The 19647-nt window shown below is 53.1% G+C and overlaps 2 protein-coding genes across 15 annotated transcripts in view; one reads left to right on the top strand and one right to left on the bottom strand.

The window, feature by feature from the left end:
• The window catches only part of MRTFA (myocardin related transcription factor A), a 222449-nt gene extending 219587 nt beyond the window's left edge, over window positions 1–2862 (top strand). For 4 of the 5 annotated variants that reach the window (XM_023221912.2, XM_023221913.1, XM_023221910.2 and 1 more), the window contains one exon: window positions 1191–2862. In XM_023221912.2, coding sequence (XP_023077680.1) covers window positions 1191–1708 — 518 coding nt within the window. In that variant the 3' untranslated portion in view covers window positions 1709–2862. The remainder of the gene's footprint in view (window positions 1–1190) is intronic. The other variant, XM_031934611.1, reaches the window with a different exon arrangement.
• A 2-nt stretch (window positions 2863–2864) lies between these two features.
• SGSM3 (small G protein signaling modulator 3) overlaps window positions 2865–19647 on the bottom strand; it is a 37379-nt gene continuing 20596 nt past the window's right edge. For 4 of the 10 annotated variants that reach the window (XM_023221915.2, XM_023221916.2, XM_023221917.2 and 1 more), the window contains 20 exons: window positions 12290–12407; window positions 11427–11512; window positions 10904–10970; window positions 8600–8808; window positions 8391–8498; window positions 7806–7949; window positions 7275–7470; window positions 6897–7042; window positions 6458–6682; window positions 6044–6098; window positions 5549–5916; window positions 5276–5330; window positions 5022–5071; window positions 4716–4868; window positions 4441–4511; window positions 4296–4344; window positions 4122–4207; window positions 3768–3890; window positions 3617–3677; window positions 2865–3459 (listed from right to left, as the gene is read on the bottom strand). In XM_023221915.2, the coding sequence (XP_023077683.1) occupies window positions 3382–3459; window positions 3617–3677; window positions 3768–3890; window positions 4122–4207; window positions 4296–4344; window positions 4441–4511; window positions 4716–4868; window positions 5022–5071; window positions 5276–5330; window positions 5549–5916; window positions 6044–6098; window positions 6458–6682; window positions 6897–7042; window positions 7275–7470; window positions 7806–7949; window positions 8391–8498; window positions 8600–8808; window positions 10904–10970; window positions 11427–11512; window positions 12290–12296 (2337 nt within the window). In that variant the 5' untranslated portion in view covers window positions 12297–12407 and the 3' untranslated portion in view covers window positions 2865–3381. Of the gene's footprint in view, window positions 3460–3616; window positions 3678–3767; window positions 4208–4295; window positions 4365–4440; window positions 4512–4715; window positions 4869–5021; window positions 5072–5275; window positions 5331–5548; window positions 5917–6043; window positions 6099–6457; window positions 6683–6896; window positions 7043–7274; window positions 7471–7805; window positions 7997–8390; window positions 8499–8599; window positions 8809–10903; window positions 10971–11426; window positions 11513–12289; window positions 12408–19647 lie in introns of all 10 variants that reach the window. The other 6 variants (XR_002733568.3, XM_023221919.3, XR_002733567.2 and 3 more) reach the window with 6 other exon arrangements.

The following is a 19647-nucleotide window of genomic DNA, read 5'->3' as shown; positions in this document are numbered from 1 at the left end:
GCCAAGGCAGGTGGATCATGAGGTCAGGAGTTCGAGACCAGCCTGATCAACATGGTGAAACCCCATCTATACTAAACATGGTGGCACGTGCCTGTAATCTCAGGAGGCTGAGGCAGGAGAATTGCTTGAAACCAGGAGGTGGAGGTTACAGTGGGCCAAGATTGCCACACTGCACTATAGTCTGGGCAATGGTGAGACTCAGTCTCAAAAAAAAAAAAAAAAAGTGGTAAAATACACCTAAAATTTACCATTGTTTTTTGGTAAAGACGGGGTCTTGCATTGTTGCCCAGGCTGAGCTCAAACTTCTGGCTTGAAGCCAATCCTCCTGTCCCGGCCTCCCAAAGTGCTGGCATGACAGGTGTGACATTTTACTGTTGTGAATGATGCTTTTCTCAACACCTGTGTACAAACATCTGCAACCCTGCTTCCAGTTCTTTTGGGTATATGCCCTGCAGTGGAATTGCTAGATCATATGATAATTCTTTTTCTTTGGAGATGGAGTTTTGCTTTTGTTGCCCAGGCTGGAGTGCAGTGGCATGATCTCGGCCCACTGCAATCTCCGCTTTCTGGTTTCAAGCGATTCTCCTGTGTTAGCTTCCCGAGTAGCTGGGATTACAGGCGCCTGCCACCACACAGGCGCTCACCACAGGTGAGCCACCGCACCTGGCCAGTAATTCTATTTTTAAATGTTGGAGGAACCTCCATACTGTTCTGCATAGCAGCTGCACCATTTTGCATTTCTATCACAGGGCACAAGGGCTCCAGTTTCTCTGTATCCTCACCAGTACTTTCTTTAAAAATTTAATTTTACAGTAGCTACTCCAGTGGGTTTGAGATGTATCTCACTGTGGTCTCCCTCATGACTAGTGATATTGAGCTCTTTTCATGTGCTGCTGGCCATTTGTATATAATTGGAGAAATGTCTGTTCAAATCCTTTACCCATTCTTGAGTCAAGTTTGGTTTTTTTGTTGTTGAGTTTTAGAAGTTCTCTGTGTATTCTGGATATCACTTCTTTATCAAATACATGATTTAGCAAATATTAAGAGTTTTATAGTCTTAGCTCTTATATTTAAGTCTTTGATCCATTTTATCTTTGTAAATTGTGTGAGGTTAGGGTCCACCTTCATTCTTATCGCATGTAGATATACAGGCTTGGTTTCTGATATCCACTTATTGTCTTGATTGGCAGAAATTTCAGCAGATTTCAAGGAGCCGCCATCCCTGCCAGGGAAGGAGAAGCCATCCCCGAAGACAGCCTGTGGGTCCCCCGTGGCAGCACAGCCATCACCCTCTGCTGAGCTCCCCCAGGCTGCCCCACCTCCGCCGGGCTCACCCTCCCTCCCTGGGCGCCTGGAGGACTTCCTGGAGAGCAGCACGGGGCTGCCCCTGCTGACCAGTGGGCATGAGGGGCCAGAGCCCCTTTCCCTCATTGACGACCTCCATAGCCAGATGCTGAGCAGCACTGCCATCCTGGACCACCCCCCGTCACCCATGGACACCTCGGAATTGCACTTTGCTCCTGAGCCCAGCAGCACCATGGGCCTGGACCTGGCTGATGGCCACCTGGACAGCATGGACTGGCTGGAGCTGTCGTCAGGTGGTCCTGTGCTGAGCCTGGCCCCCCTCAGCACCACAGCCCCCAGCCTCTTCTCCACAGACTTCCTTGATGGCCATGATTTGCAGCTGCACTGGGATTCTTGCTTGTAGCTCTCTGGCTCGAGACTGGGGGTGGGGAAGGGGCTGGGAGCCAGGGTACTCCAGTGCGTGGCTCTCCTGCGTGATTCGGCCTCTCCACATGGTTGTGAGTCTTGACAATCACAGCCCCTGCTTTTTCCCTTCCCTGGAGGCTAGAACAGAGAAGCCCCTACTCCTGGTTCGGGCCCACCCAGGGCAGAGGAGAGCAGCTGTCAAGCAGCAGCCCTGGCTCTCACGCTGGGGTTTTGGACACCCAGTCAGGGCCAGGGCCATTTCAGCTTGACCTCCTTTTTTGAGGTCAGGGGCACTGTCTGGCTACAGTTTGGCTAAGGCAGGTGAAGCCCAGCCAAAGCCCAGCCAGGAGGCTTCTCTTCTGACCCAGGGCTGAGACATACCAGGGGGTGAATCTCCTTTTCGCTCCCTGCTTTGCTGTGAAGGGATAAATTAGCCTGGGCTTCTACCCCTAGTCCCTGTGTCTGCCAACCCCAGGGCTTCCTGGGATGGGGCTCCCTGCCATTTTAGTGTCTTGGTGTAGTGTAACCATTTAGTGGTTGGTGGCAACAATTTTCTGTACAGGTGTATATACCTCTATATTATATATCGACATACATATAGACATATATTTTTGGGGGGGGGGGGGGGACAGGAGATGGGTGCAACTCCCTCCCATCCTACTCTCCCAGAAGGGCCTGGAAGGCCACGGCTCCTAGGGACTGGATGCAAGGTTACCCTTGAGCTATGTGCCACCGTCTGGTGCCCAGTCTGGCATGCGGCTACCCAGGCCCACCCATCACGTGTGATTGACATGTAGACACCCTGCCACGGCCTGTGCCCCACCTGCCCTGCTTCCTGGTTCCTTATCAGTGCCACGAGGGCAGAGGTGCTACCTGGCCTTCCTGCCAGGAGCTCTCCACCCACTCACATTCCGTCCCCGCCGCCTCACTGCAGCCAGCGTGACCCTAGGACAGGAGGCAGTTGGGCCCAGCTTCACCCTGCTGTGGGGCTGAGAGATGGCCATGAGGTTGTGGCTGTCTCCTGCCCTGGGGCCACTGGCTTCACACTCTGGCCTGATTCATAGGGGAGTAGGGGTGGAGTCACCAAAACCAGTGCTGGGATAAAGATGGGGAAGGTGTGTGAACTTTTTAAAATAAAAACAAAAACACAGGCCTGTTAGTGCATCTTACTCAATCCATGGAAGGGGTGGGTGGCATAGCTGGGGGTCCTGGGCCTGTTGTGTCCCAGCATCTGAGGGGCCAGGCAGTGCCTTCTAGACCAGTCAAAGAAGGGCAGAGCCTTGGACATGAAGACAGCTCTGCAGCCCTGGCTGTACAGAAGACAGGAGGTGCGTTCTCAAAGACAGTTTATTTATAAACCAAGGAGGACGGGAGCTTATTAGTCACCCCCATCCCCTTCCCTCTTCCTGAGCAAAGACTGGCACAGACATGGCTCCCCACCACCTCACAAGGCTTTTGGTACAAACTGTGGTTTGGCCCAGAGCATCTCTAAGGACCCTGGTAGGGCAGGGCACCCTCTGCTGCCACCACATGGGATGTGCTGGGGAACCTAGAGTGGGGCAGCCTGATATCCCGGGGCCAGGGCTCTGGAGCTGCTTTTCCCTGGGCTCTGCAGCTTGGGGTCCTGGGCCACCTCAGACCCAGGCCCGAGGCTGGGCTGGGGAGGAGGGGTCACCCATCCACATCCCAGCTGAAGAGATGGTGCTTCACCAGCATGTCCCGGACGCCCTCCTTCAGGGGCTGCTGCACCTGCAAACAGGGCAGCCCCTCACGTCACAGGCCTTGGGTGTGGCTGGGGTGGTTCCTAACCACTGACACCAGCACTCTTGTGTCCCCACCTCAGCCACCCTGTGAACGGTTGGGGCAGCTCCATCAGCACAGGCCTTATGAGGCCCACACCACCCACCTCTCTCTTCGCAGGGAGTTCCCAGTCCTGGGAGAGGCTGAAGGCAAAGCAGCAGAGGACTCTAGAGGTGAGGAGGGGGTTGGTGAGACTCTTGTCACCCCCAGCCAGCCCTTCCTGCCCCACCTCCCCCCGAGCCCAGCAAGGTCCTCACCGGAGCTCACACTTGATCTGGACCCAGCCCGGGCTGCGCAGGAAGGACCAGGGCTGGTACCACTTCTCCACGGTGGGCAGGCTGGAGCAGAGCACCTCCAGCCACAGGTGCAGCACCTGCTCACTGGGGACACGGCCAGGAGTGGGGAGCAGGGGCGGCTCCAGGCCCTTCTGGCTGCAGCCACGGTAGAGGCCTCCAGCCCGTCCCTCAGCAGCTCCCAGACCACCCTCTTCAGGGAAGGACCTGAGCCCCTGAGGTTCTTTGTCCTTTAGGGTCCCCTGTAAGGACCCTCCTGATGCTGGGCTGGGTCCCCCCTACTCCAGGGTTCTCCTCCAACCCCTTTTCCACACTCACTTCAGCCCCACGCAGATCAGTGAGCGGAGCTTCACGTCCATTTGTGCGTGCACTGCATCGTGGCTCACGTTCACGGACTGCACAGCCTGGGGACGGCACGATCCGCTGTCACTCAGGCTCCCCCACGGGCTAACCTCGAGAGGTCTATAGGGTCTAGCAGAGGAGGCCCCTTACCCGGTAGAGCAGCTCCTCTGGGGTCAGGACCTTGCCATCTTCGTCCAACCTGAGGGGGCACCAAAGCTCCTGGGGTGCCGGGGCTGGGTCAAACCCCGCCCTCCCACTGCAGGCGACTCCACCAGAGGAACCCAGGCCCAGTTACCTGAAGGTCTTACAGAGCACCAGGCGGGAATACACGGAGGCAAAATCTCTCTCGACCTCCCGGCCTGCAGCCTGTGGGAACAGCACACAGTGTGAGTGTAGGGACAGGAAGATGCTGGTTCAAAGCCCTTGGGGCCAACTGGGCACCTGTCACCACCCTGCCAGCTCTTCCCATCCTCTCCGTGGGGCCCAGGGACAGGAAGGGCCTAAGATGGGTACTGGGGGGCACAGCAGGGCTGGTGCAGGGTGGGGGACATGGGCCAGCCACTGACTTACCTCCTCTATAAACAGCCAGGGGTGGCAGGCGCCCCCAAGCAGGGATGGCTTCTTCAGCCCATGTTCGAACAGGGCCTTAAGGGCCGGGCAGAGGGTCCCTCGCACGAGGTCGGTGACTCCCTCCGTCACTGAGTCGTCCCCCGCGATGGAATACTGATGGGAGGGAGGGGTCTGAGAAACCTGCCTGACAGCTGTAGCCAGTTGCCCTCCTCTGTCCTCTCTGCCATGTTACAGGCCAGGACTCACTGGGGACACAGGCCCTGGCTAAGAGGGTGCCAGCCGTGCCTAGCCCGCCCACCCCCTCACCTCTTTGCTGCGCTCATCCAGGACTTCCACAAACTTGGCTGGAAACCAGCCTGTGGAAAAAATAGGATAGGCCCTGTGAGGAGCAGCCACAGCTCAGGCAGGAGGGCAGGGGGAAGCTGGCCCAGGTGCTTCAGGGACCTCAAGCCAGGCAGGGGTAGAGAGGAGAACGGCCTTGCAGCGGCCAGGGTCACTGAAGGCTTCTGTGCCCACCCCCTCCTCCCTCTCCCAGCTCAAGAGCAGACCAAGGCCCCCACCTCGCAGGCCGTTGAGCTCCCCCACCCAGCAGTGCTCGTCCTTCTGAGACACGATCTGCACAGGAGGAAAAACAGCAGGAACCAAAGCTGGGTGCTTGGGGCCAGCGCCTCCTGCACCCCGATAAGACTCCTCAGCAGCGAGGCCAGGCCAAGACCCCTACATCTTCCCAAGAGCAGCTCTTGGCAGGGAAAGGGGTTGGAGTGGGGCTTGGCGGAGGGAGGCTGGGGAACCCGCCCCAGCCTGAGGACCTGTAGTCCAGCACCCCCACGCACTGTGATGATGTCGTTCTTGCGGAAGCCCAGCTCGTCGTCATCGTGCCGCTCAAAGTCCAGCAGGGCCTTGGCTCGGCGCCGGTGGCCGCGCGAACATGCCACGTAGTTCTCGTGGTCCCGCTGGTGGCTCTCCATGCTGTAGTCTGGAGTCAGCTCCTGCCAGAGTGAACACAGGCCCACCAAGGGGGTTGGAGAAGTTAGGGCCATGTTTGGTACCAGCCCAGGGAGCTGGTCACTCACCACGCTGCAGTTTTTGGGGTCTGCGCACTGGAAGTGACGCGCCACACGCAGGATGGCTTCCCGGAGGTCAGCCACCAGTTCCGTCTGCTTGATGTTCTTGGCCTTGAGTGCCTCCAGGTCATCCTCTCCTAGGAGGCCCAGAGAGCAATGGTGACCACGGCTCACCCCGGCCCCCGAGGAGGAAGCTCCACGTCCACCTGAGCATGAGGACAGACTGTTCCATGCCCACACTGCCTGGCACCCGCAGACTCTCACCGAAGAGCAGAGCAGTGATGGTAGACTTCCTCCGCTGGGTCCTGCGGCGAACAACCTGCACCATGAGGAGGGGGTCAGGGCGGTCCTGGCCCCCGGAAGAGAACCCACCAGCCCTCGGCTTATATTCTCTCATCTAAAATGGCCTCTGATGCCGGCTCTGAGAGTTGAAAACAGATAATCAGTTCAGAGCTGGGTCTGCCTTCCTCCCAAACTCTGCCAGGGTCAGAACCTAAGACACACGAAGCCCGAGGCGGCCTGGGTGCACCCCACAGCTGTGGTCTGACTGGGCCAGGCTGGGGGGCAGAGCAGGAAGAACTGGTTTGTTTCCCATAGCCCCCACACTTGCTCTGAACTTCAAGGTGACCCATTCCCCACATGCTGTGGGCCAAGTCGGGGCCCCCCATCCTGGGTCACCTGAGAGAGGTTGGTGAGGGTGCCGGTCCCCAGGAGCTGACCCTGGTCTGCAATGAGATAGGCCAGGTGCTTGCGGCGCTGAGTCTCCACAGCCACGTCGGTGAGGGAGCCGGCCAGCCGCATGGCCACCCCCAGAAGCAGCTCCACATCCTCCATCTGCGACGGGATATCCGATAGCGTGTTGAAGATGGAGGCTGAGTTCTCTGACTGGATCAGCTCTTCTTCCTGGGCCGTGTCAGAGCAGGATGCGGGGAGAAGGTTGTTACTGCAGGGACCTGGCACTGAGCTGACCCCAACCCCTCATCCTCAGGGACCCATTTGCCTTGGCACGGTTGTCAGGGGCCGGGGGACTGGTCTTGCCTGGCCCAGGGAGGTCTCTCACTCCCTGCCCCCCATCTCGGGCTCCTACTCCTCAGCCTGAAGTGGGGCCCTGGAGCACCTTGAGGTGCAGCATGCCCAGTGTGAGTTGGAACAGCACCCGGGAGCCCTCATAGAAAAACAGGTCCCAGATGCGCAGAAGCAGCTTGATGTCCACCACGCTGGCGAAGGCCGTGAGGAACCAGTGCAGTGTGATCAGGGACAGCTCTGTAAACACAGGAGCCAAAGCTGCTGGGGAGGAGGTGGAGGAAACCTCCCTCCCCAGAACTGGAGGGAGGTCCTCCCTGCTCAAGAGCGAAGGAGGGGATGGGGCGGGGAACACCGGAGAACAAAAGAGTGATGAAGACCAGGGTTGGGGGCTATGCCCCATCCCCACTTGGCCATCCGCCTGAGGCCTCCAAGCTGCAGAATGGGAGCCAGTGGCTCAGAGGCCCCTTACCTATGTCATGCTCCTGGAGCAGCTTGTCCAGGCGAGGCAGGTACTGGACAATGAGGTGGCGCAGGACCCGCTGGTCAGTCTGGACGCCCAGCAGGGTGGTGCTGAAGTAGGAGGCGGGGAGCAGGTCCTCGATGATGGCGCACATCATCCAGAAGGTGTCCTCCTCCTCCAGGAACAGCAGGAGGCAGGCGGCCACCTGGCCAGGGCATGGGGATAAGGGCCTTCTACCCAGGTCTTTGTAAAAATCAGAAAAGGTGCCCCTACCCTAGGGAGACCAATTAGCAAAAGCCTCTTGGGGGGCACGCATGCTGGAACACAGGCCTTCCCCGGGCTGCTTTCCTTGGCCGGCCTCAGTTTCACACCCTTCGGGGGGCCACTCTGCTTGAATAATGTGCAGCTGCCCTGATCTCTTTGGGGACTCCCCTGCCCCCTACCTCCCCTGCTGCTGCCCCAGAGCGGGAGACCATTCCTTGTTAGGGGTCCTGGAGGAGGCCCTGGGGCTGTCACTGCCCTTGCCGGGGCTGTGCTCACCATACCAGTGCCCTGGCAGTAGCCGATCTCTGGGTAGAGCCAGGCCAGGGCCCGGAGCACCCTGCGCAGGCGGGGCACCCCGATGCTGCCCATGCTGGCGAAGCAAGCGTTGCTGGGCATGGTGCGCAGCAGGTCCTTCTCGATCTGTCCAGCAGCCATCAGCACCCACAACAACAAGACCTTGTGACACCCTGGGAGGGAGGCAGACCCCAGGCGGGCTTCTCCCCCAGGAACGGGGATTCCTCGTGTTCCTGGTCAAGGTCACCCTCCTCCCTTCAGGGTCAGCTCCCAGCCAGTGTGGAGCTGGGACATCAGATCCACCTGGGAAGCTTCATGCCAGACCGAGTGAATGAGAACGTGTAGCCCAAGGCCTGGAGTCTATATTTAGAGTCCCCATCTGTTCCTAAAGTGGACCTGGGCTTGGGAACTCCATCTCCCAGCCCTTCCATAGCACTGATGGCCTTTTGGACAATTCTTTCTGTGGCCTACAGAGGACCCAGGAAGGAGCATGGATCCTCCCCCACCCCCCAACAAGGGCGCGCTCCCAGAGCCCCAGGCAGCCTCCCTCTCTCCTGCCAGCCTCACCTGCTTGGCAGCAAGGGTCTCATCGTTGGAGCTGTTCTTCACAATCTCGCGGTAGGACAGCTCAGAGCTCCTCTTCTTCTGCAGAGCCCCGGAGAGCCGCATCCATAGCTGAGGGAAGGGAGTCGCAAGGGCACTCAGCCTTTCTCGTGACACCTAATCATGGGGCCAAGACCCTCTCAAAACCCTGTGGGTCCCTGTGGCCACTTTACCTGTGGCCTCATGCCATGTGGGATGCCGGCCAGCACCAGGGAGCGGAGCTTCTCAGAGCGGGGTAGAGAGACTGCAATCTTGTCCCAGGTGAGATCCCCCACGTCGTGGTTATGGGTGAACTCCAGGTGGGCCTGCCACCGCAGCCTCTGTGGAGCATCCTCCAGCAGAGGGGAGCTCGCCAGCAGACTGGAGCCAGGCTCACCACCTTCTGCCAAGAGACAGCCGAGGGACGCCACGGTGAGCAGAGGAGGAAGAAAAAAGCATTCTCTACTATGTGTTCTGCAAGCAGCCAAGCCTGTCTTCAGGAGGGTCTCAGCTTCATGGCTCTAGGCCAGCTCTGTCCCGCCAGATCCAGAGTCCCACAGCTAATGGCTTTCTGACAGCTCCAGGTGATCATCTAACATGCACGTATGATGAGCAAAGCTCTTCACTTTCTCCTCAAAGCCACTCCTGCCACAGTACTACCCAGATCCAGAAATGATACCTCCATTCTCCCGATGCTCAGCCTAAACCTTGGAGTCACCTCTGGCTCCTCCCTCGCCCAGACCCCACACTTAGTCCTTTAGCAAACCCACCGGACTTTACGTCTCACTTCCCCAGTCCACGGCCCTTGTCCAAGCCATCGTCCTTCATCCAGATCGCTGCACTGGCCCTCCCCCTGTTGCTACCCTCACCTCCCAAAGGCCGTTCTCCGCAGTAGCCACAGCAACCCTTCCAAAATGCAAGTCAGATCACGTCACAATGCTCAGAGCTGAGACTCAAAGGCAAGGGCTTTCCAGGGCTCCCTCAGCTGCTTCCTCTGGGCCATGCCCACTCTGTCCTCATCCCCTGCCATTTTCCTCTTGCTCCCTCCCCTCCAATGACATGGTCTGAAAGGGCCACTTCAGGGCCTTTGCACCTCTCCTTCCCCTTCCCCAGCTCCGCCCAATTCCCTGGCTTCCTTATATATGATTTACTGCCCCTCTTCCCTGAAGTATTTTCCCAGCCCTTCTTGCTGCAGCATATTACATGCTTGTTTACTGCCTGTCTCCCTCTCTAAAATGAGAACTCCATGCAGTCGAGACCACCTTCAGTTTTGTTTAAGGGCCTAGGGGTGCAGCTGTAGAGACTACAGCACCCACAGTTGGGTTCATGAGATATTTGTTGAGTGAATGAGGTGAAGCTCTCCTGTGGCAGCCCAGCAATCTCTGGGTGAGCTCCATAGACAGCCTCATCCTTATTCACCCAAAAGCCAATCCCTCAGCCCAGCTTTCAAAAACACCAACTTTAATGACTTTACCTACAGTAAAATGCAAATGTTAGGTGTACATTTTGGTATATAAACAAATGTCTAAACATTATCCCCATCAAGCAGTCTCAGTTCCATGGTGTAACAGTGAACACTCTGACCCCAGTGACCCAGCCACAGATACTTCATCATACCAGCAAGTTCCCTGTGTCCCTCTCAACCCAAACCTTTACCCTGCAACTACCTGCCTACAAATCAGAAGAACAAGGAAAACCCTTGTCAGAATTGGAAACATGAGTGACTTGAAGGTGATTAGTTGCAGTCAAGTAAAATGTCCTAGCCACAGTTCTGGCCTGGCATCCAGTTGTCTTGGCAGATGGCCTTCCCAATAGCCCACTCAGGACCAAAAGGCCCATTTATAGTAGAAAACAACAGAAGAGGATTGAGACTCAGTTATAGAAAAGTGGTTATCCAAATACTGTAAGTTCATTATGATAGGATATTATACAGCCACTGAAAATACGCTTTTTTCTTTTCTGAGACAGAGTTTCGCTCTTGTTGCCCAGGCTGGAGCACAATGACATGATCCCTGCTCACTGCAACCATCACCTCCTGGGTTCAAGCGATTCTCCTGCCTCAGCCTCCTGAGTAGCTGGGATTACAGGTGTGTACCATCACACCTGGCAAATTTTGTATTTTTAGTAGAGACGGGGTTTCACCATGTTAGCCAGGCTGGTCTTGAATTCCTGGCCTCAAGTGATCCACCCACCTCAGCCTCCCAAAGTGCTGGGATTACAGGCGTGAGCCACCACGTCCAGCCTGAATTTTTCAACTTCTCTACAGTGAACACTATTGCTTTTACTATCAGGTGAAGATCAGTAAAATTTATCCCCCAAAAAAACCAGAGGTTTCCCATACTTACAACAGTATCACCCTCAGATACACTCTGTTCTTAAATCTGGAACCGTGACGCATCAGAGCTCAGCCATCATATGCTGAGTAATTCTAGTCAAGGGAGCGGAGTCCTCCCCAAAGAACATCAGCAAGATGACCCACAAAAGGGGCTCAATATTACCTTCCTTGTACACACGGAAACCAAACTCATCGTAGTAGAAATCTGGTTGCTCTGCTGACTCTTCCTTCTGGAATCAGGATGAGGTTGAAGTCAGTTGTCTGTCCCCTAGCTGGAGGCCTCAGGTCTGAAAGATGCCACCCACAGGGTTGCCTGCTAAAATCCCACCCAGCCTTCAAGCTCAGATCAAAGGCTACTCTTCCAAAAGCCTTATCTGGTTACCAATCTCCTCTGAACCTTCTAGCATTTTCTCAACTTTCTAGTTTCTTTGTTCTTCTCAGAGGTCAAAGATAATAAAAATCAAGGCAAGAAACATGTTTTATGCATTTGTGTCCCTATAACACCGACAGCATACTGCCACAGTGATTGACTCACACAGGCACATGGAGCTAAGATACCATCTCTGGTGGGGACCCCATAACCCTGTGTGAGTTGGCCACCTCTTCCTGGGCAGCCTGCAGAGCTGGGTCCCCTTCATACCGCAGCGTGGGAGCACAGCAGGCTGGTGCCTGGCTAACTGCTATACCTGTGTATACGTGGCCAGGATCTCCTGGGGCCATATGCTCGGAGTCAGGGCTGAGAAAGGGCCACAGGCAGAAGGTGTATGGCTTCCTAAAACCAAAGAGGACCAGGAGAACAATCAAGAAAATACAGAGGCAGGCCAAGCGCGGTGGCTTACGCCTGTAATCTCAGCACTTTGGGAGGCCGAGGTGGGCAGATCACCTGAGGTCAGGAGTTTGAGACCAGCCTGGCCAACATGGTGAAACCCATCTCTACTAAAAATACAAAATCAGCTGGGCATGGTGGCACATGCCTGTAATCTCAGCTACTTGGGAGGCTGAGGCAGGAGAATTGCTTGAACCCAGGAGGCGGAGGTTGCAGTGAGCAGGGATCATGCCATTGCACTCCAGTCTGGGCAACAAAAGCGAAACTCTGTCTAAAAAAAAAAAGGAAAAAAGAAAATGCAGAGGCAAAATTCAAGTCAGGAAATATGCTCTCCCTCTAAGAACACCAGCATTAAAGGGACTAGCCCATCTCAAGCGTTACGGGGAGGGAAGGAGCAGAATGAAAGAAATCTCCTAGAGATCAGCAGATTTCTGGAGAAGAGGGGGAAGAAACAGCAGCACATTACACAACATGACCACACTTCATCTTCTGGCCTCTTTCTCCACCTGAGGAGTGCAGATCTGCAGGCCCGGAGGAGGAGAGCTGGAGAGCAGAGCTGAGAAGGAAATTTTAACTTTCTCAGTCAGCCAGAAGCCTTCCCTGCCATCTCCACCTCTCTTATCTGGATGGTGTTTTATGGAAAACAAACAAGCCAGCTTCCATCCCTCTGGCTCCTCTGTGAGAGCTTCACACCCCATTTCCAAGTCCGGCCCCTGCTTCTACCTGACATTGTGCTGGGGGGCTGGCAAGTCTTCTGCAGTTCCAGGCTTAGAAGTCTCCTATCCTGCTATCTTAGAGCTGGAAGGCTCCTCAGGCTTCATCTGGTCCAGAATCATCTGCCCTGTTAGAAGAGTCAAGAGGAAAGTCATTCTATTTTTCTTTCTTTCTTTCTTTATTTCAGACACAGTCTCGCTCGGTCACCCAGGCTGGAGTGCAGTAGTGCGATCTTGGCTCACTGCAACCTCTGCCTCCTGGGTTCAAGAGATTCTTCTGCTTCAGCCTCCCGAGTAGCTGAGACTACAGGGGTGCGCCACCATACCTGGCTGATTTTTGTATTTTTAGTAGAGATGGGGTTTCACTACATTGGCCAGGCTAGTCTTGAACTCTTGACCTTGTGATCCCCCTACCTCGGCCTCCCAAAGTGTTGGGTTATAGGCATGAGCCACCACACCCGGCCTGAGGAAAGTCATTTTAAAACACCCTCTCTCCTACAAAGAGGAGCCCTTTCCACCCACACTCTGATTTTGCTAGCCTGGAGGCAGTGGGAACTGAAGTCTTAGCCATTGTTTAACAAGGGAAGGGAAAAAAAAAAATCACACTTTGCCCATTTTTATTTTTGTTTATTATTTTTTGAGACAGGATCTCGCCCTGTGGTCCAGACTTGAGTGCAGTGGATCTTGGCTCACTGCAGCCTCCACCTCCTGGACTCAAGCGATCTTCCCACGTAGCTGAGACTACAGGCATGCACCACCATGCCTGGCTAATTGTTGTATTTTTTTGTAGAGATAGGTTTTCACCATGTTGCCCAAGCTGGTCTCGAACTCCTGGGCTCAAGCAATCAATCTGCCTGCCCTGGCCTCCCAAAGTGCTGGGATTACAGGCTGCATCAGGCCTTTGCCCATTCGTCCATTTTAAATTGGTTTTTTTTTTTTTTTTTTTTTTTTTTTTTTGTGGAGACAGGGTCTCATTCTGTTCTCAGGCTGGAGTGCAGTAGTGAAATCATAGCTCACTGCATTCCTGAACTCCTGGGCTCACGTGATCCTCCTGCCTCAGCCCCCCAAGTAGCTGGGATTACAGGTGTGAGCCACCATTCCCAGCAGCTATTTGTCTTTTTTGAGACAGGGTCTCACCCAGGTGGCAGTGCAGGGGCACAATCACAGCTCACTGCAGCCTTGACCTCCTAAGCTCATGGGATCCTCCCACCTCAGCCTCCCAAGTATCTGGGACTGTAGGCACATGCCCACACACCACCATGCCCGGCTAATTTTTGTATTTCTTGTGGAGATAGAGTTTCACCATGTTTCCCAGGCTGGTCTCAAACTCGTAAGCTCAACAGATCCACCTGCTTCAGCCTACCAAAGTGCTGGGTTTACAAGCATGAGCCACCGCACCCAGTCAAGCCTTTTACTTCTGACCACAGAATGAAAGGCTCTCACTATGAAAGGAAGTCAAAGTAACAATGAGGAGATGTGGTTGAAAGATTTCAAGACAAGTTACATTCCAGTTTTTGAAATCATATTTACCTAAACCTGGCACTGAAAAAAAATTTACTTTTGCCATTTTTCAGCCAACGAGAGTTCAGAAATGACAGTTGTTATCCTGGTCTATAGCAGAACCTGTTCTCCATGCTATCTGCCATGGAATTCTGGTGTTGGGAATTCTAGATAAATCGGGAAGAATTAGGTAAGTGAGAAGCAAAAAAGAGGAAAATCAAACCATCACTTCAAAGGAGCTATGAGAAAATCCCAGTTCTCTTTAAAGACATACAGGTATGGGGACAAAAGTAGCTCCTGTGGGCAGCTCAGCTGTGGTCCCAGCCTCTGCTCCTGCCCCAGACACACACTGGCCAAGTTTAGGATAAAGGCCAAAGCAGAACATTCCTGACCACTATAGAGGCCTTGGTACCCAAGTGGGAGAGACGCTCCCTCCTGATTCCAGACATGCTGCTGAGAGCCAGATGGCAGAACCTACTTCCCCAACAGGCCAGCCATCCTGGTTGGTTGGTTCTGTGTGAAGAGAATAGAATTTTAATGTCTTCCTTCAGTGTAAAATATATGTGATACAGGGTTTACCTCAGAACCATGAGCTGGATGGAGGATTACATATTTTTACATTAAAGAGACTGAGCTAGAAGTTCTAAAAAGCATGTCATCATTCAATCCTTACAACACATTTATTCCTTATACAAGAGAAAATAAGCCTAGAAGAGACTGAGAGTTTCCAAATGAACTCCCAAAAGCTCTGTCCTGCCACACCATGCAACCCCACCTTGTGAAATGATGGACACATGGCCAGCAGCTAGATGGCCCTGGGAATGGAACCCAGTGCTCTATTATACCTCCCGCTGGCTTGGAGCCTGAGATGGCATATGGCTGTGGCAGAACCACCATGTGTCCGCCTTAGGAGGCAGTGGGCTCAGCACTCATCCTCTGCACCATGATTAAAAATAAAGACATCTCAGCTGGACGTGGTGGCTCATGCCTGTAATCCCAGCACTTTGGGAGGCCGAGGTGGGTGGATCACCTGAGGTCGGGAGATTGAGAACATCCTGGCCAACACGGTGAAACCCTGTCTCTACTAAAAATACAAAAACTAGCTGGGTGTGGTGGCGTGTGCCTGTAATCCCCGCTACTTGGGAGGCCGAGGCAGGAGAATTGCTTGAACCTGGGAGGCAGAGGTTGCAGTGAGTCGAGATGGCGCCACCGCATTCCAGCCTGGCGACAGAGACTCTGTCTCAAAGGAGAATCGGATGATAAACATAGAAATAGATTGTGATAACTACAGTGCTGTGAGGAAAAACAAAGCAAGGTCAAGATGTGGAGAGTCTCAGAAGAGAAGGGATTTATATCAAGTGGTCAGGAGCAGCTCTTTAAGAATAAGGGTTAGGGACACCTGAGCAAAGACCAAAAGGAACTGAGGGCTCATGGCTACCTGAGGGAAAGGAGATCCAGGGGGAAGCACCAAGTTGGGAGCACAATGGGCACGTTAAAACAGCTGCAAGGCAGCTATCAGGCAGGAGGGGCTGGGGAATGAGGAGTAAACAGTGGGAGGAAACAGCCTGAACGGTGGGAGGAGATGCAGCAGGGGGCTACCAAGCCTCACAGTGTGGTGGAGATTCTGGGCTTCATTCTCAGTGAGCTGGGAAAGTAAGGGAGGGCTCTGAGCTCTCTCTGGCTGCCTTGCAGAGGAGGTGGTGGACATAGAGGAGGCTGTTGGATTAGTCAGGGTGAAAGGTATGTTGACTTTCCTATGGTGGGAACACTGAGAAATGGTCATATTATGGATATATTTTATCTTATTTATTTTGTTAGAGACAAGGTCCCTCTATGTTGCCCGGCTGGTCTTGAATTCCTGAGCTTAAGTGATCCTCCTGCCTCTGCTCCCAAAGTACTGTGATTACAGGCGTGAGCCACCACACCCGGCCAGATTCTGGATAGAAAGAGTCTGCAGGGTTTAGCTCTCTAATGCCACACACACATATAAATGTATGTAATGTATATATAAACATGCCACTTCTCCCACTGGCTACAGAACCCAGCCGGATGTGAACTGGTAAGCTGGGTGGGCAGGTTTTTCCTCCCTCTGGTCGCTATGGAAACCTTCCTGAAAGTAGCCATCTGGGAGTTGGCAGGAGCAGCCCAGAGAGTCAGCCACATCAGGGTGGCTGCCCTTCTGTTGTCACAGGAGTACTGAGAGGCAGAAACTTGAAAAACAGGATTGATTTAGGTACCTTTGAGGAGCTCTGGAAGGAATTTTTCAAAATTAAATGTACATACTCCCTAGTTTGCTAATCCCTACAATTTCCTATAAGGCAAGTTTTGTTTAGAAAGCATAGAAGGCCAGATCTCACTATAAACCCTGCTTTCCCACATCTGTGGGGAGGGGCAGAAAAGGTTCTGTCCATTTCCTGTGGTCTCTTCACATAGATCAGAGGGATATGGCCCCCCATTCTCTCTGCTCCTACTACCCTGTCCGGTGTCCTATTTTCTTCACAACACAGCATGGTCGCTACCACTACACAGATGCTTTTCTATAGACATTTACCACGGAACATGAAAGCTGTAAGCAACATAAGCAAAAATACTTCTAAGAGGCCTCTGAGACGCTGAAGACTGTATTTCCCCTGTGAGGAGGGAAGAGGACACTGGAAGCTGTTGATAAAAACTCACCTAGATAGAGAAGCACAAAGCTGGGAAAGTCCAAGAAAGGCTGGAGTAAAAAAAGATTAATGTGGCTACTATAGATGCTAAGAAAGGATAAAATCAGACAATAAATGCTCAAAGAAACATGAACATTTTTTGGAAAAGGAAAAAATATATGAATACCTTTTTCAAGGTAAGGGTACAAAATAATTGGTTTTCTTCCTGGTTTTTCTCCTTGACTTCTATTCTTCAGCACACCTCTAAAATGTATGTGGGCTCCAATTTGGCCGCTATGTGGGCAGACAGCTTATAGAGAGACAAGAGTGGATGCTGGGAGGCAAGTGTGGTGTGCAGGGGAAAGATTATGGAGAATGAGGCCAAAGTGACAGTGGAGACAAAGAGAAGTAATAGATTCAAGACACAATCAGAGGCAGAATCAACAGGCCTTGCCACACGGTTGGATGTGGAGAGAACGGGAGTGACCACAGGCAAGGCCTAGGTTTCCGGTCTGAACTCCTGGGCTTCTGATGATGCCATTTCCTAATATGAGAGAAATGGGAACAAAACAGGTTTGGGGAGGGGGGAAGTTAAGAGTTATGGGGCAGGGGCTGGGCATAGTGGCTCACGCCTGTAATCCCAGCAGTGTGGGAGGCCGAGGTAGGCAGATCACCTGAGGTCAGGAGTTCGAGACCAACCTGGCCAACATGGTGAAACCCTGTCTCCACTAAAAATACAAAATTGAGCTGGGCACCTGTAATCCCAGCTACTTGGGAGGCTGAGGCAGGAGAATCGCTTCAGCCCAGGAGGCGGGGGTTGTAGTGAGCTGAGATTGTGCCACTGCACTCCAGCCTGGGTGACAGAGTGAGACCCTGTCTTAAAAAAAAAGAGTTAGGCCGGGCGCGGTGGCTCAAGCCTGTAATCCCAGCACTTTGGGAGGCCGAGACGGGCGGATCACGAGGTCAGGAGATCGAGACCATCCTGGCTAACATGGTGAAACCCCGTCTCTACTAAAAAATACAAAAAAAAAACTAGCCGGGCGCGGTAGCGGGCGCCTGTAGTCCCAGCTACTCGGGAGGCTGAGGCAGGAGAATGGCATAAACCCGGGAGGCAGAGCTTGCAGTGAGCTGAGATCCGGCCACTGCACTCCGGTCTGGGCGACGGAGTGAGACTCCGCCTTAAAAAAAGAAAAAAAAAAAAAAAAAAAAGAGTTATGGGGTAATTTAAATGCTCATTTAGAAATTCAAGTGCAGCTGTTAAGTAGGTGATTGCATCTATAAATCTATGTTTACAGGGAGATGTCAGAGGTAGAAATGTAAATTTGGGAGTTTTTCATTCATCTATCCAACCAACGAAAAAATTTTTTTGCAACTACTATGTACCAAACACTGTTTCATGTGTTAGAGATATAGCAGTAAAACAAGATGGACAAAGTTCCTGCTTTCATGAACCTGCAATTTCTTCATCTGCAAAATGGAAATAATACCTTACTACTTATGAGGTTAAGTGAGAAAATGTAATACTTGTAACAATACTCAGCACATGGCATGTGCTTAATAAATGCCAGTTTTTATTAGTTACAGAAAACAGACAATAAATATGTAAATAATTTCAGAAAAATAATACATGCCATGAAGAAAACAGAACAAGAGGTTACAAAGTGACAGGTAGGAGTGGAGGGGCTATTTTTAATTGGTGGTTGGGGAAGGCCTCTCTGAGGAAATGACCTTTCAGCTCACACCAAATAAGAAGGAGCCAGCTCTGTGAAGATCTAGAAGAGTAGTGATGAGGGGGAAAGTAGCAGGTAACATTGGAAAAGGAGGCAGGAACTAGCTTACAGATGGCCCTTCTAGCCATGACAAAAACTGGATTTTTTTTTTTTTTTTTTGAGACAGGGGTCTTGCTCTGTCACCAGGCTGGAGTGCAGTGGCACAATCTCACTCACTGCAACCTCTGCCTCCTGGGTTCAAGCGATTCTCCTGCTTCAGCCTCCTGAGTAGCTGGGATTACAGGTGCCCGCCACCATGCCCGGCTAATTTTTGTATTTTTAGTAGAGATGGGGTTACACCATGTTGGCCAGCCTCGTCTCGAACTCCTGACCTACTGATCCACCCGCCTTGGCCTCCCAAAGGGCTGGGATTACAGGCGTGAGCCACTGCGCCTGTCCAGTCTCCAAGGTCTTGGACCTGAGTGACTGTGCAGGTCCCATCAACTAAGACGCGGGAAGCCTGGTGAAGCAAATTTTGGGGTTAGAAATCAAGAGTTCTGCTTTCGCTATGTTAAGTTGGGATGCCGATCAGACTCCTCCATGGAGAGGTCAAGTTTGCACCTTATGAGCACGGAGTTCACAGATGTCAGAACTAGAAATGTGGCCGGGCGCAGTGGCTCAAGCCTGTAATCCCAGCACTTTGGGAGGCCGAGACAGGTGGATCACGAGGTCAGGAGATCGAGACCATCCTGGCTAACACGGTGAAACCCCGTCTCTACTAAAAAGTACAAAAAACTAGCCGGGCGAGGTGGCGGGCGCCTGTAGTCCCAGCTACTCCGGAGGCTGAGGCAGGAGAATGGCTAAAACCCGGGAGGCGGAGCTTGCAGTGAGCTGAGATCTGGCCACTGCACTCCAGCCTGGGCGACAGAGCGAGACTCCGTCTCAAAAAAACAAACAAACAAAAAAAAAAGAACTAGAAATGTAAATGTGGGAAGCGTCAGCATAGAGCAGAACTAGATGTCATTGCCAAGGAGGGAATGCAGAGTAGGGGGCCTAGGACCAAATCCTAAAACACTCCAACATTTAGAAGTTACGCAGAAAAGGAGGCAGGAAACAACATTTGGGAACTGGCCAATGAAACAGAAGGAAAACGAGTAGTGTGTGGTGGCGTGGAAACCAACAGAAGTGAGTATTGCTAGAAAGAGTGCTTTGGGCCGGGCGCGGTGGCTCAAGCCTGTAATCCCAGCACTTTGGGAGGCCGAGACGGGCGGATCACGAGGTCAGGAGATCGAGACCATCCTGGCTAACACGGTGAAACCCCGTCTCTACTAAAAATACAAAAAACTAGCCGGGCGAGGTGGCGGGCGCCTGTAGTCCCAGCTACTCCGGAGGCTGAGGCAGGAGAATGGCGTAAACCCGGGAGGCGGAGCTTGCAGTGAGCTGAGATCTGGCCACTGCACTCCAGCTCGGGCGACAGAGCAAGACTCCGTCTCAAAAAAAAAAAAAAAAAAAAA

This window comes from Piliocolobus tephrosceles, chromosome 19 (assembly GCF_002776525.5).
Source record: "Piliocolobus tephrosceles isolate RC106 chromosome 19, ASM277652v3, whole genome shotgun sequence".
NCBI classification, from domain to species: domain Eukaryota; kingdom Metazoa; phylum Chordata; class Mammalia; order Primates; family Cercopithecidae; genus Piliocolobus; species Piliocolobus tephrosceles.
The sequence above is the reverse complement of the archived record's forward strand: the minus strand, read 5'-3'. Positions and strand labels throughout refer to the sequence as shown.